Here is a 13,384-nt window from a genome sequence, read left to right as displayed (position 1 = left end):
TCATCCTCTTCTCTTCCCTCTCTGTCTTCCTCCTTCCCCCTCCCCTCATTCCCCCTCAGTCTCTGGCCCAAAGAGTGTTTTAGTTTGGGAGAGTGAACAGCCCCTCGCTTTCTCACCCCCCCTCCAATGTCGAGGGTATGTGCACTTTCCTCCCTGCTCCCTGACCCCCACAGAGCTCTGTTGACTCCCAGACAGAGCCCTGGGGAGCCATGGTGTCACGGCTGCTGATCCAGAAGCCCGGGCCTGTCATTGGCAGGAGTGAGCAGGTCCCGGGTCCGAGGATTTCATTCCAGTGTGTCTCTTCAGCAAGTCGGGGAAACTAACGTTATAGCTGTTAAGCACCCACTGGTGTCTGCTCTGGGTGGGAAGGAGGTGGGGCAGAGGACACTGACAAAACCCTGAAGAAAATTCTTTCTGTGCCCTCAAGTTGTTTTTCACTAGTGAGACGGCCCCACTGCAGAGCTGGCCAAGGTTGGTGAGAAATACTGAGGGAGCTCCCCTGTGTTTCGGTCCTGGCAGGGAGAGAGTCACTGCCTTTCGGAAGCTGTCTTGGAGAAGGTCATGTTTGAACTGGGCTTTGAAACACACAGGGGCCTTCCGGGAGCACAGGGGCTGGGGTGGGCATGGAAAGTGCGCCTCCTGCCGGGAGGTTTTAGGTCCCCAGCAGTGTGGGCCAGCCCTATGTGCCGGCTTCCCCGTGCCAAGCGCCATGATGAAAAACCAGCAAGAATGGAGGAGGGCTCCAAGCGCGGAGGGGAGACAAGACCAGCGCTCAGGAACCCACGAGCGACGTCACTCAGCATTCACTGAGGAGCCAAATGAGGCATTGCTGTGAGGAGGCTGTGAGAGCAGAGAGAAAAATCAAGCTGGGTTGGGACCGTATGGGTCATCCCTGGCAGTTCATTTTCTTGAGGTCACAGAGTTCTCTGAGAATGGATGAAATCTATCAGCTCTCTTTGGAAGAAATGTATATGTGTACACACCCATTAAATTAAATTTTTTATTGAGATATAAATCACATACCATAAAATTCCCCATTTAAAAGAATACAGTTCAGTAGTCTTTAGTATCTTCACAAGGTTGTGCAACAATCACCACCATCTAACTCCGGGACATTTTGTCAATCCAAAAAAAACCTCATACCCTCTCAGAGTCCTCTCTCGGCAACCCCCACCCCCCTCTAGCCCTGGCAACCACCAATCTCATTTCTGTCTCTATCAGTTTGCCTATTCTGGGCATTTTATGTAAATAGAATCATACCATATGTGGCCTTTTGTGTCTGGATTCTTTCACTCAACATAATGTTTTCAGGGTTCATCCACATTGTAGTATCTGTCAGTACAGTGGACCCTTGAACAACCCAGGTTTGAACTGTGGGGGTCCACTTTCATGTGGATTATTTTTTTATAAATACAGTACAGCACTGTAAATGTATTTTCTCATCCTTAAAATTTTCTCAACACTTTATTCTCTCTAGCTTGCTTTATTGTAAGAATACAGTACGTAAAACATATCACATTCAAAACATGTGTCAGTCGACTGTTTATGTTATCAGTAGGGCTTCTGGTCAACAGTAGGCTGTTAGTTGTTAAGTTTTTGGGGAGTCAAAAGTTATATGTGGGTTTTTGACTGTGTAGGGGTTCAGTGCCCTAACCCTTGCATTGTTGAAGGCTCAACTATATTGTGGATAATATTTCTGAATTATGTTCCATTGTAGAGAAGTTTGTTTATTCACTCATCAGGTGATACACATTTCAGTTGTGTCTACTTTTTGGCTATTATGAACAATGCTGCTTTGAACATTCATGTACAAGTCTGCACACTAAAACTTGCAAACCATTTCAGGGGGTTCAAAGAACCTCTGAAACCTATCTTTTGATCTAGGAAAACTTTGTTTTACAGAAAGGGAGGAATTCAAGGGGGAATGGACTCATCAAATTGTTTACATTAAACATGTCCAGTTTTTTTATATGTCAATTATGCCATAATAAAGCTATTATCCCCATAATACAGATGAGAAAACTGAGGCTTAGTGAAGCTAGGCCAGCTTGTTGGAGAAGTCAGGATTTAAGCTGAGCTTTAACTGCCAGGCTGTGAAAGGCAACTATACATCCCATTTCCTCTCCCTCTCCACTGAAGCCCCCATTTCCTTCAATTTACTTTTGAACGGAGTCCTAATGTTCTATTTGCCCTCTGTTTTGCTAAGCCCAGTACCAGCCCAGCGCACAGTGGGCATCCTAGACTGCTGTCCAATGACCCTTCCCCAAAGCGAGCCGTGATTGAAGGCTCTGCCTCCCATTCTTCCCCTCTGGGGGGACGAGTCTCCAGCCCAGCCAGAGTGTGTGTCTGGCTGTGTTCTAATATAATGGCACCAGGGGCATCTCCTGAAAGCTGAGAAATCTGTAACCATTGGCCTCAATGCGATGGCCCTCTGCATGCCCTGCCCTATGAGGAGGTGCCAGAGTCAGGCTAAGGACAGCATGTGGCTGGGGGTTTGAAGGAGGGTGGGTGGCTGCCGACCCAAGCCCAGTGTCAGCCACCAAGCTCTGCTTTGTCTCCCAGCCGGTGGACAACCAGCAAGCCCTGGTCCGCAGGGAGTCTGTGGTCAACCTGGAGAATTTAAAGAAGCAATATGTCCGCAGGCGATGGAAGGTGTGTCAACGTTTGGGGTGGGGAGCAGGGGGCCCCGGCGGGTCTCTTTGCACAGTCTCACCTGGCAGCCCCTTTTCTCTCTCCCTCAGCTCTCCTTCAGCATTGTCTCCTTGTGTAACCACCTCACCCGCTCCCTGATGAAGAAGGTGCACCTGAGGCCAGAGGAGGACCTGGTAGGTAAATGCAGTGTTCTCTTCTTGGGCAGGATTCTGGGGTGGCCTGGAGCTCGGGGATGGAAGGGAGCAGGTGGGTGCTAACTGTTTCTCACCGGTTCTGCTCGTCCTGTCCTCTGTGCCGCGTGATCGGCAGAGGTTGCACATTTGGGGGGGGCCGCTGGGGTGGTGCCGGGAGGGGAGCACTCCGATGGGGCAGCATGGGCTTCTGGAGGATCTTGAATCCTTTCCTGGTGGGCTTTCAAAGGGACTGCTGCTGCCGCTTCGCTGCCCCGGTCTTTTCCATGAGGACTTGCAGCCTGCTAGGGTCCTTGAGGGCTCTGAATAACACGGCTACCACAGTCAATCCAAAATGTATTCCTGATAATCCGAAGATCTACTGTAGAATGAGAGCTTAATATTCGTTTTTCAATTTTTCCATTTCTGTTTTGCTTTAGATTGCCATCAATAACAATAACAACAACAACAACAATAATACTTAGAGGATATTTGACTAGCTTGTTACTGTTTATGTACATTTAAAATGAGGAATTTACTCAGGAGTGTGGCCTCTGGAACCAGACTTTCAGAATTCATATCGGCCACTTACTAGCTGTGTGACCTTGAGGAAATTACTTAACCTCTCTGTGCCAAAATGCTGTCCTGTGTAAAATGGGGTTAACAACAGTTCCTACCTCATAGAGTAGTGACGAGGATTAAATGATGACATAACCTTAGAGCCTGTCATTAGAAGTGCTCAGTGTGTATTAGCAGTTATTATTGTATAAAATCTCCCCATAGACTAAAATGCAGTGCCAAGTGCTTCAGAATGCAGTTAGTATTTCTGCTCATAGAGGTGCCCGGGACAGATGCTCCCTGCTGCATATCAAATGTGGGGAGGCCCCAGAAGTGTCTGGGATGGCACAGGAAGGGCAGCTGCCTGGGACGGATGGGGCCGTCAGCCCTGAACAGCACCCCAGAACCCGCAGCTCTTGGGCTGCATCCCAGGACCTCCCTCCGTGCCACATCCTGGGGTCCACTTTCTTCAGCCGAAGCTCTTGATTCTTGCTCTTGATTTGAGGGTTTATGGCACCAGAGGCCCTAAGCAACTGTGTGGCTTTGGCAAAGCCATGTCCCTTCTCTGACTGCTCTCCTCATCTGCTATTCAAGGGGACTGGACTTTCCCTCTGAAAATCCCCGTTAATGACAGGCAGATTTCCCCCAGCTTACTTTTTCATTGTTTGGCTCTGACTCATGCTAAAAAGTGGCTATTCAGCAGAGCTGGAGTTATTTTTATTTTTTTTAAGATTTCATTTATTTATTTGACAGAGAGAGAGACAGCTAGAGAGGGAACACAAGCAGGGGGAGTGGGAGAGGGAGAAGCAGGCTTCCGGCCTAGCAGGGAGCCCGATGCGGGGCTCAATTCCAGGACCCTGGGATCATGGACCTGAGCCGAAGGCAGACGCTTAAAGACTGAGCCACCCAGGCGCCCCTGGCTAAAGTTAATCTTGACCTTGGATTTCCAACTGGCTCAAGCCAGGCAAGGAGAGAGAGAAGGCTCTGTCAAGGCATATGGCAAGTGACTTGTTCTCATATGATGGAGACCATGGGGAGACAGGACTGGAGAATAATTGGAAAGAATGTAAATTTCTTTCTTAATTTTTGTCCTTGTGCACACATTTAAAAATAGCCCACTCAGTGCCATCAGCTCAATGGCTCATTCTACAAGTGGAAAAGGAAGGCTTGGGTCCCAGACATCTATTATACAGTTTTCTCAAAGGGAATTTCCTTTAATAATAATAATAATAATAATAATAATAGGTCCTTTTGTTCAGGCAGCCTTAAAATTGAACATCCAAGAACAGATTATTTATGACGCACTGAAGTCTTTCTGAATTAGTACCTCTTTTAATAAATTTTAATAATTTGATTAGACTGGGGTCGCCTGGTGGCTCAGGTCTTGTATCTGGCTCCCTGCTCAACAGGGAGCCTGCTTCTCGCTCAGCCTGCTGCTCCCCCTGCTTGTGCTCTCTCTCTGACAAATAAATAAATAAAATCTTTAAAAAATAATTTGATTAGACTGATGTGGCCTGAATAAAAAAGGCACTGTGACCTCCAGGATGGTTGCCCTGACTCTGGTTGAGCCATGGAATGCCCTTTACTCTTTTCCTCTTTCATAAAGATGGAGCCCAAAAGCCAAAGATGCAGCCTAAGCCAGTCAGAGCAGAGGGGGTATGGAGCAGTGGCCATCAGAGGTTGGGGAGGTCCCTGTGGCTCACCCCTGCCCCCCATCCTCTCCAGACTGAGTTCAGGAGACCCTGAACACTTACCCAAGTGGTCTTGGTTACATGGCAGCTACAAAGAGCACCAGATATCATCTTCATTATTATTATGATTTGGCTTCTCCTGGTGCCTGGTTTTTCCCAGATGCGCTGCCTGTTTTCCTTCCTCCTGGGAAGGAGGCCTCAAGGCAGTTGGTCCCTCCCCACCCTCACCCACCCCACCCCCAGACTCTAGACGGAGCAACAGCCTTCACCTCAATGCCCACCTCCCCAGCTTGCAGGCCCCTTGGCCCAGTATCAACCAGGCTGCCCAGCACAACCCCATCGCTGGCCTCTCATGACCCTCTTGCCCTAGGCCTCTTTTTTTTTTTTTCCAGAGGAACTGTGAGAGTGACACAGAGGAGGACATCGCCAAGAGGAAAGCTGTCCACCCACGGAGGAGGAGCAGCACCTCGTAGGTGGGCTGGTTCTCTCTGCACAGACTCCGGGTCCCCACTCGTCACCAGCACCCAGGCATTCTGCATCCCTGAACGCTTTGCGAGACAGATAAGCCTGCAGGGTTCAGAAGCACTTACAGAGGAGCAGGGAGCCCCTGGGAGCTGTGGCCATCTCCTACGGAGGAGGCCCTGACATCCTCAAAGCTCTTATTCTCCATAAAACGGGCTTTCACCTGTCTGCCAACCTCAGAACCTCGGGTGAGGTGTGGACTTGAGAAAATGATGTCAATGAACATCATCATCATGGGGGAAGGTCAGACTCGGGCAGGTTTCCTCACGGGATGAGGGAGCTCAGAACTAGCCTGGTCGAAAATTACACCAGAAAGACAGAGGCCTCCCCCATGGGAACAAGACAAGTGAGAAAAGTGAATCTTAGGGTGTGAGGGACCAATCCTGTGACCTCCCATAACCCACATGGAGTCAGCATGTTGGGCTGACCAACATATTAGGCCTTCTAAAGTAGCCCACTGTATTGTAATTTTTTTTCACTTTTATTAAACTTCTGATTTACCTGATGCTTGGCTTCTTCTAGGGCTATCCCCATCTGGTTTTCTTTAGCTCAGGTGCCTGACTCTGGGCGAGCACCCAGGGTTGGGGTGCTGAGTGGAGGGTGTCTCAGAAGGTCACAGTGAACCATCCCCTCTGGACTATAGGGCACCTGCCTTCTACATCCTTCCCTGAAGGTTTTCCGCCCCCCAGTCAGCACAGACACAGCATATAATGCCTGTGCCCCCCCCCCCCACTATTACCATCGCCCCTGCTGGTAGGGGCTTCATTGTGTCTCCCAACCCCTGGTACCACAGAATATGACTATATTTGGAGTAAGGGTCTTTAAAGAGGTAATTAAGTTAAAATGAGGTCATTGGGGTGGGCCCCAATCCAATGTGCTGGTGTCCTTACAAGAAGAGGAGATAGGACCTCAAAGAAAGACCGTGTGAAGACACAGAGAGAAGACAGGCATCTACAAGGTAAGGAGAGAGGCCTTAGAAGAAACCAACCCTGCCAATACCTCGGTCTCAGGCTAATGGCCTCAGAGCTATGAGAAAATAAATTCCTGTTGTTTAAGCCACCTGTCTGTGCTACTTTGTTAGGGCGGCCCTAGAAAACAAATATATTTGCCAACCATGGCCAAGATGGGGCAGGGGACTTTTTTTTTTTTTAAAGGTTTAATTTATTTATTTGAGAAAAGAGAGAGAGCACAAGTGAGGGGGGGAGGGGGAAAAGCAGAGGGAGAGGGAGAAGCAGACTCTCCATCGAGCAGGAAGCCCAACATGGGGCTCGATTCCAGGACCCCAAAATCATGACCTGAGCTAAAGGCAGACACTTAACTGACTGAGCCATCCAGACGCCCGGGGCAGGGGACTCTTGAAAGATGTGGATGGAGAAGGGCAAAGAAGGACCCACAGGGAGAAAGGACAGGAAAAAGAGATGGGTTACATGGACCTGGAAGTAAGGGAGGCTTAATGACGTAGAAATCTGGGCCCTGCTTTCCAGGCCAAAAGAATGGTGACGCTGACCAGAAGCCCAAGAGAAGGTCTTTAGAAGCCAGAGGTCAGGGTGAGGCACTGAGACTGAGAAAGTACGTGGGAAGAGGTGGGAAGAAAGGGGAAGTCTTGGAAAGTGCGTGAGGGGAAAGTGAGCCAGGAAGAAGAGAGGTGGGGGAGGAAAAAGGGCCGAAAAGAAAAGGCCTGGGGAGAAAGGGAGGCTGAGTCAGCAGCAGGTTTGAAGCACATCCTGTGAGGGAGTGGGCCACACTGCTTTCAGTCAGTGCATGGATCCAGAGCAAAATGGCCCCAGGGGAACAGAAAGGCAGCCCAGTTTCAGAAAAGCTCCCAGGCAGAAAGGGAGAGGAGCTGTCAGTGTGTTGAGGAAGCTCTGCAGCTGACCTGTGGTTCCTGGGTGTCCTTGTTCTCAGGCAGAACCAGCTCTCTGCCTCACTGCAGCCTCTGGAGGACAGTTGAGTCTGGGAACCAGGTCCAGGGCCCCAGGGCCTGTGAGAGGCTCTCGGCTGTGATGGGGCTCATCCGTCAGCGGGGAATGTTCTGGAACAGGGGCTCACTGGGAGCTCCTGGGAAGTGACGTGTGGTAGAGGAGAGGGGACTGCCCTCTTGCTGGGGAGCAGAGCAGTGACCGGCATTGACAAACCCAGCCGTGAGTTTCCAACCATGAGCATAGAGTTAGCCTTTTGGAGTTTGTGTGGCCCAACTGCTACGTTTGACTGAAGAGGAAATTGAAGCCTGGAGAGAGGAAGTGACTCGTTCTGTGTCACACAGCACATTTGTGAAAATGTCTGATGAAAGCCCAGACTTCCTGCCTCCTAGCACAGTGCTCCTTTCTTCAGTCTGGTGAACTATGTAGACCCTCAATGAAACAGATGAACTTTTCACTTTGCTTCATTTTAAACATGTTCTCATCAGTCCTTTACTGCGCCCTGCCTTGTACTTCATTCCTAGAAATGGATGACATTGTCACACGTGCTTCTGTCCACCTTTTCACAGTAAAGGAACTCTGTTGAGGAGTGGGGACATCAGTCTACCTCCATGGGCTGCGAGTCAGTCAGGGAACTAGTATGTGTCTTGCAGTGTTCTAGATGCTGGGTTAGGAGAGTGAACAGGACAGACATGGCACCTACCCTGAAGGGGTCCGCAGTCCGGGACTCCCCCCTGCCCACAGACTGTTCCTCCTAGGCTTCTTCTCATCCAGGCTTGTATCAATCAAGCTCCACTGACCGAGTCCCCTCAGCCCAGCTCTCTGGTATTTGATGGCACCTACTAGGTCTCCCAAATCTCTTGGGAAGCACAGGGCCAGGCAGTGAACAGAGGTGGGCCTTTGAGGATGCCTTTGAGGGCCAGCAGCCAGAAGAAGCCAGGCGCCCATGCCTCTCCCATAGAAAGGCTCAGTCCCTGCAGCCTCTCTGCTGGTGGATGGCTGGTGCCCCCCAGGTGTGATGACGAGGGGGGCAGCTGAACCAGGTATGTAGGGTTGCCTCTGAAGAAGGCTGTGTTGGCCCGCTGACACTTCAAGGCTGAAAGAGACCACAGTGTACTCTGAGGTTAATGGAATATTCCAGTGATGAAAGCTGTGATCGGTTAAAAAGGCAAGTCTTCAAAGAGATCTGAGGGAGCCCTGCCCCGGGGTGTTTGCCTGTGTGTTTGCGGGATGCTGCATTCATATTTCACAAATGCACACATAAATATTTTAGAGCACTGTGTTTTAATGTCAATCTCACCAGCCTTCCTGACTCCAGATCTTAGATTGCATTTGCCTTTTCTACTCACATATTTATTTGGTGAAAACCCTATTTTGGAAGCAAATGAAGACCATATCATAAGAGGTGAACCACAAAATCTCTGTGAAAGAAAAGTCAAGCCCAATGCTCTACAGACAATCAAAGTAGGTATATGTGAAAAGAGCTCAACTAAGGACTGAGATATCACAAGGAATTTTATCTGGCGCTGGCCTGTAGAACTTTCTTTCCATCTGGTTCCCAGCTCGATGTCATCCCGACATTGTTCTGTTTGCTGCAGCTGGACGCCAAAGAATAATGTCTTCTTCAGTGGTCGGCTGAGAGGATCCCATTCTAAGCAAACCTTGATGGGCTTAGGGATCGGAGCAATTGAAGAGTGGTGAACAATGGGTAACTGTCTTTTCAAAAAGCAAAAACACAGTTGGTGACCTAGCACTCATAGTTTCTCTCCTCCTGTGTTTCCCTTTCTCCCACTAGTTCTCTTTTTCTCTCCCCCTCCATCTAATTGCAAGTCATGGTATATAGCTGAAGTACATATTTTAGTAATGTCTTCACTTACTGAATAAAATTCATGTTCCCAGTTCTTAATCTAAGAAACAGTTGATTGTATTATCTAGGAGGAAGTAATTTTGTAAGGATTTTTCCCCCTGTGGATCAGTGATCTCCACCCCTGAGCTAGAAGAAAAACGAGAAAAAGTAAACAACAGAAGCTCATAGTAATTTTTAAAAACCTGTTCTGCAAGAGGAACACTTCACATACAGGCTTTGACTATACCCTCTTCATAACCTTATAAGGGGAACAAGAGCCCCATTTATACAGATGAGGAAGCTGAGACTCAACAGAGTTAAGAAATTTGCATGCAGTCACACAGCTTGAGCACTTGAGATCTAGATTCAGCCCAGTTTTGCCTACCCCCTAATCCACATTCTTCTCTCCCACTCCTGGAGACCCAGAGTGGAGTGGAAAAAAAGCATCCCAGAGAAGCACATACAGTATGATACTATTATTATAAAGCTCAAAAACTATACCATATATCGTTTAGCAATAAATGCAAATATGATAAACCTACATGTTAAAAGCAAGGCAATGACATTACTCAAAATTCAAGGTGAAGCTTACCTTGAGATGAGGAGGAGCTCATCTGAGCTGAGATGGAGAGGAGCACAAAGGTGGGTGCTAGGCTGTTGGCAGTGTTCTAGCCAACCCTGCATTCATGGTGGGCTTATGGGCGTTCATTATTGTGCTTTCTTACTTACATATTAGTTATCAACTCTTTTGCATCTATCAAATATTACATTAAAATAATAAAAGAGAGGGAGTGAGGTAAAAAAAAAAATAGATCCTAATGGTCATCAGGTCATCAGATGCTGGAGTGGACAGGACATGAAACTGCATCATGACTACCCCTGGGTGGGCCTTGCCCCTTGCAACTCAATGATGGGCTTTTCTCTGTTCTTTTATTGGCACCTTGATCAGAGCTCATCCTGTGAGTGTCCCTGGGCTGAATTAATAGTCCCATTTTATTTTATTTTATTTTTTGAGAGAAAGAGAGAGCAAGAGAGCGCAAGCGAGGCAGGGAGGGGCAGAAGGAGAGAGAGAGGGAGAGAGAGAGAGAGCGAGACAATCTTAAGCAGGCTTCATGGCCAGCGCGGAGCCTGATGCGGGGCTCGATCTCATGGCCCTGAGACCATTACTTGAGCTGAAATCAAAAGTTAAATGCATAACCAACTGAGCCACCCAGGCGCCCCATTCATATTCCCGTTTTAAAGAAAAGGTGCAGGGCGCCTGGGTGGCTCAGTTGGTTAAGCGACTGCCTTCGGCTCAGGTCATGATCCTGGAGTCCCGGGATCGAGTCCCACATCGGGCTCCCTGCTCGGCAGGGAGTCTGCTTCTCCCTCTGACCCTCTCATGCTCTATCTCATTCTCTGTCTCAAATAAATAAATAAAATCTTTAAAAAAAAAAAAAATAAAGAAAAGGTGCAGAAAATACTCCCTGCCCCTCCCACCTCCACCTCCTCAGTCATCACCTCCCGTTGGAGTTTGCTTAAGGACCCTGGTCTGAGGACATCTTCCGAGCCCAAGTAGACTTGGATTGCCAACTCTTGCTCTGGGTGTCTTCATGTCTCTGAGTTTAAACCGAGAAGCTGGACGGGATTTGAAAAGCCCTCTGGGCCATTCCCCTGTTCCTGGGCAGGACTGCACTTGGGGCTCCTCATCTCATTTTGAATTGAGAGAAGGTGATCTTATGCCTTTCATCAATTCCTTTTTCTGGTTCTTAGTCCTAGTATCTCACCACTCAGAACCAAGAAACCTGGGCTAAGTCCAGGCATTTTTCATCTGTTGCATCTTGATCTTGTCATTCAACTTTTGTGGACCTTGATTTTTTTTTTAAGTTTATTTATTTAAGTAATCTCTACACCCAACATGGGGCTCGAACTCATGACCCCAAGATCAAGAGCCACATACTCTACCTACTGAGCCAACCAGGCGCCCCTGGACCTCGATTTTTTGAATCTATGAAATGGTAATAATAATATCATTGCTACTTATCATGAGTGCCTCATTGAGAACAATTCTGCAAAGGAGATTTGTCAACTCTGAAGAACTTGGCAAACCTAAGGGGTTTTTTATTTACATAATTTAACTGCACTCTGGGACCATAGGCAACTTTGAGAGTTGCTAAAAAAGAATGACCATGGCCAAGAGTGGTATTCAATGCTGGTGGCCTAGACTCCCGGTAGAGGGCTCCTGGGGCCTGGATGCACCTCTTGCTGGGCTCTTCTGTGTGGTGCCTGATTCTGCACACTCAGCAAAGACCTATTAAACACAGGAGAGAGCATGAGGCGCTTTCCCCCCACACTGGTGCCAGAGGCTCTCCGCTGGCCATCCAACTCTCCCCTCTGTGGAGGGGGCCTGCTGGAAGGAATGATGGGAGGAATGAAGGGAAGAAGGAAAGAGAGAAGTGTGGGAGGTGCAGAGGTGGCCGCGAGGCTCTCCTTCAGGGGCAGCCTGCAGGAAGGAGCACTGTTAGGGGCCGGCCCCCAGCCCCCAGCACCTTCAGGATCCACCAGACCATTCATACTGAAGCTATTCTCTCCCCAGGCTGATGACTGAGCCAATAATTGAACACGGCAGGGCGGGGGGCTAGATGGGGGGGAATGGTAGGTTCTAGAACCAGGCCAGGCCTGTCTAGTGTGGGACCCACTAATCCTTGTCCTGGGGCTCCCCAGTCCCCCAGCTGAGACTCTCTCAGAGCTGCACTGCAATCTGAGTCCCTTCCTATCCAACCTCCTTCCTTCCTTCCCTCTCTCCTGTGATACTGGTTTGTCTTTGGCTAAAAAGCAGTTCTTTTTTTTTAAAGTAGTCTCTCCACCTAACGTGGGGCTTGAACTCACAACCCCAAGATCAAGAGTTGCATGTGCCACCGACTGAGTCAGCCAGGTACCCCCAGAAGCATTTCTTTAAGTGAAAACGAATCCCCTGTTTCTCCCCTTTCTCTTGTCTCTCATCTTGAATCCCAGAATCTTGAACATGGTCCAGGATATGCCTCGTGATCAGGTCCAGGCCTGTTGCTCTAGCCTTTGAGCCCTTCACTCGCTGTGCTCCAGCTGTCAGGCCAGGAGCACCCTGTGTTCCTCACAGGGGCTCCTTCTCCATTGCTTCTGGACCAGGGCACATGTCCTCAGTCCAGTGTCCCCTCCCCCACCCCAAGCCCCACCTACTTTCTGCCTTTTGGGAGTCAACTTCTAATTCTTGAGGTCTCAGCTTAAATGACACTTCCTGTGACCCTCCCCCACTTCCAGAAGAGCTTAAGTCCCCCTTCTATAACTTCTCATTATACCTTCATGTCACTCATTCATTTTAATTAAATATTGTATTAGTTTGCTAGGGTGGCCATAATGAAGTACCACAGACTGGTGTGGGCTTAAACAACTCAACTTTATTTTCTCACAGTTCTAGAGGCTAGAAGTCTAAGATCAAGGTGTCAGCAGGGTTGGTTTCTTCTGAGGCCTCTCTCATTGGCCTTCCCCCTGCATGTCTGGGTCCTAACCTCCTAACACTAGTCATATTGGATTAGGAACCCCCGTGTGACCTCATTTTACCTTAATTACCCCTTTAAAGGGGTAATGTACCTCCAAATACAGGCATAGCCAAAGGTATTGGAGGTTAGGACTTCAACATACGAATTTCAGGGGGAATGGAGGGAAACAGAATTCAGCACATAAATATTTACGTCAAGAATTGCTCGGGGCGGGCGCCTGGGTGGCTCAGTTGGTTAAGCGACTGCCTTCGGCTCAGGTCATGATCCTGGAGTCCCGGGATCGAGTCCCGCATCGGGCTCCCTGCTCGGCGGGGAGCCTGCTTCTCCCTCTGACCCTCCCCCCTCTCATGTGCTCTCTCATTCTCTCTCTCTCAAATAAATAAATAAAAAATCTTTAAAAAAAAAAAAAGAATTGCTCGGGGCGCTGGGGTGGCTCAGTCATTAGGTGTCTACCTTCGGCTCAGGTCATGATCCCAGGGTCCTGGGATCGAGCCCCACATCGGGCTCCCTG

General features: G+C 48.8%; 1 protein-coding gene across 2 annotated transcripts in view; it reads left to right on the top strand.

Moving 5' to 3' along the window:
• DAPK2 (death associated protein kinase 2) overlaps positions 1–6,098 on the top strand; it is a 109,081-nt gene extending 102,983 nt beyond the window's left edge. Inside the window, exons 10-13 of one of the 2 annotated variants that reach the window (XM_081829565.1) lie at positions 2,563–2,652; positions 2,742–2,825; positions 4,987–5,036; positions 5,464–6,098. In XM_081829565.1, the coding sequence (XP_081685691.1) occupies positions 2,563–2,652; positions 2,742–2,825; positions 4,987–5,036; positions 5,464–5,716 (477 nt within the window). In that variant the 3' untranslated portion in view covers positions 5,717–6,098. The remainder of the gene's footprint in view (positions 1–2,562; positions 2,653–2,741; positions 2,826–4,986; positions 5,037–5,463) is intronic. The other variant, XM_081829566.1, reaches the window with a different exon arrangement.
• Positions 6,099–13,384: the final 7,286 nt, after the last annotated feature.

This window comes from Leptonychotes weddellii, chromosome 9 (genome assembly GCF_054177405.1).
Source record: "Leptonychotes weddellii isolate Sample4059 chromosome 9, ASM5417740v2, whole genome shotgun sequence".
Taxonomy (NCBI): Eukaryota; Metazoa; Chordata; class Mammalia; order Carnivora; family Phocidae; genus Leptonychotes; species Leptonychotes weddellii.
Note: the sequence above shows the minus strand (reverse complement) of the source record. Positions and strands in the feature narration are given on the sequence as shown.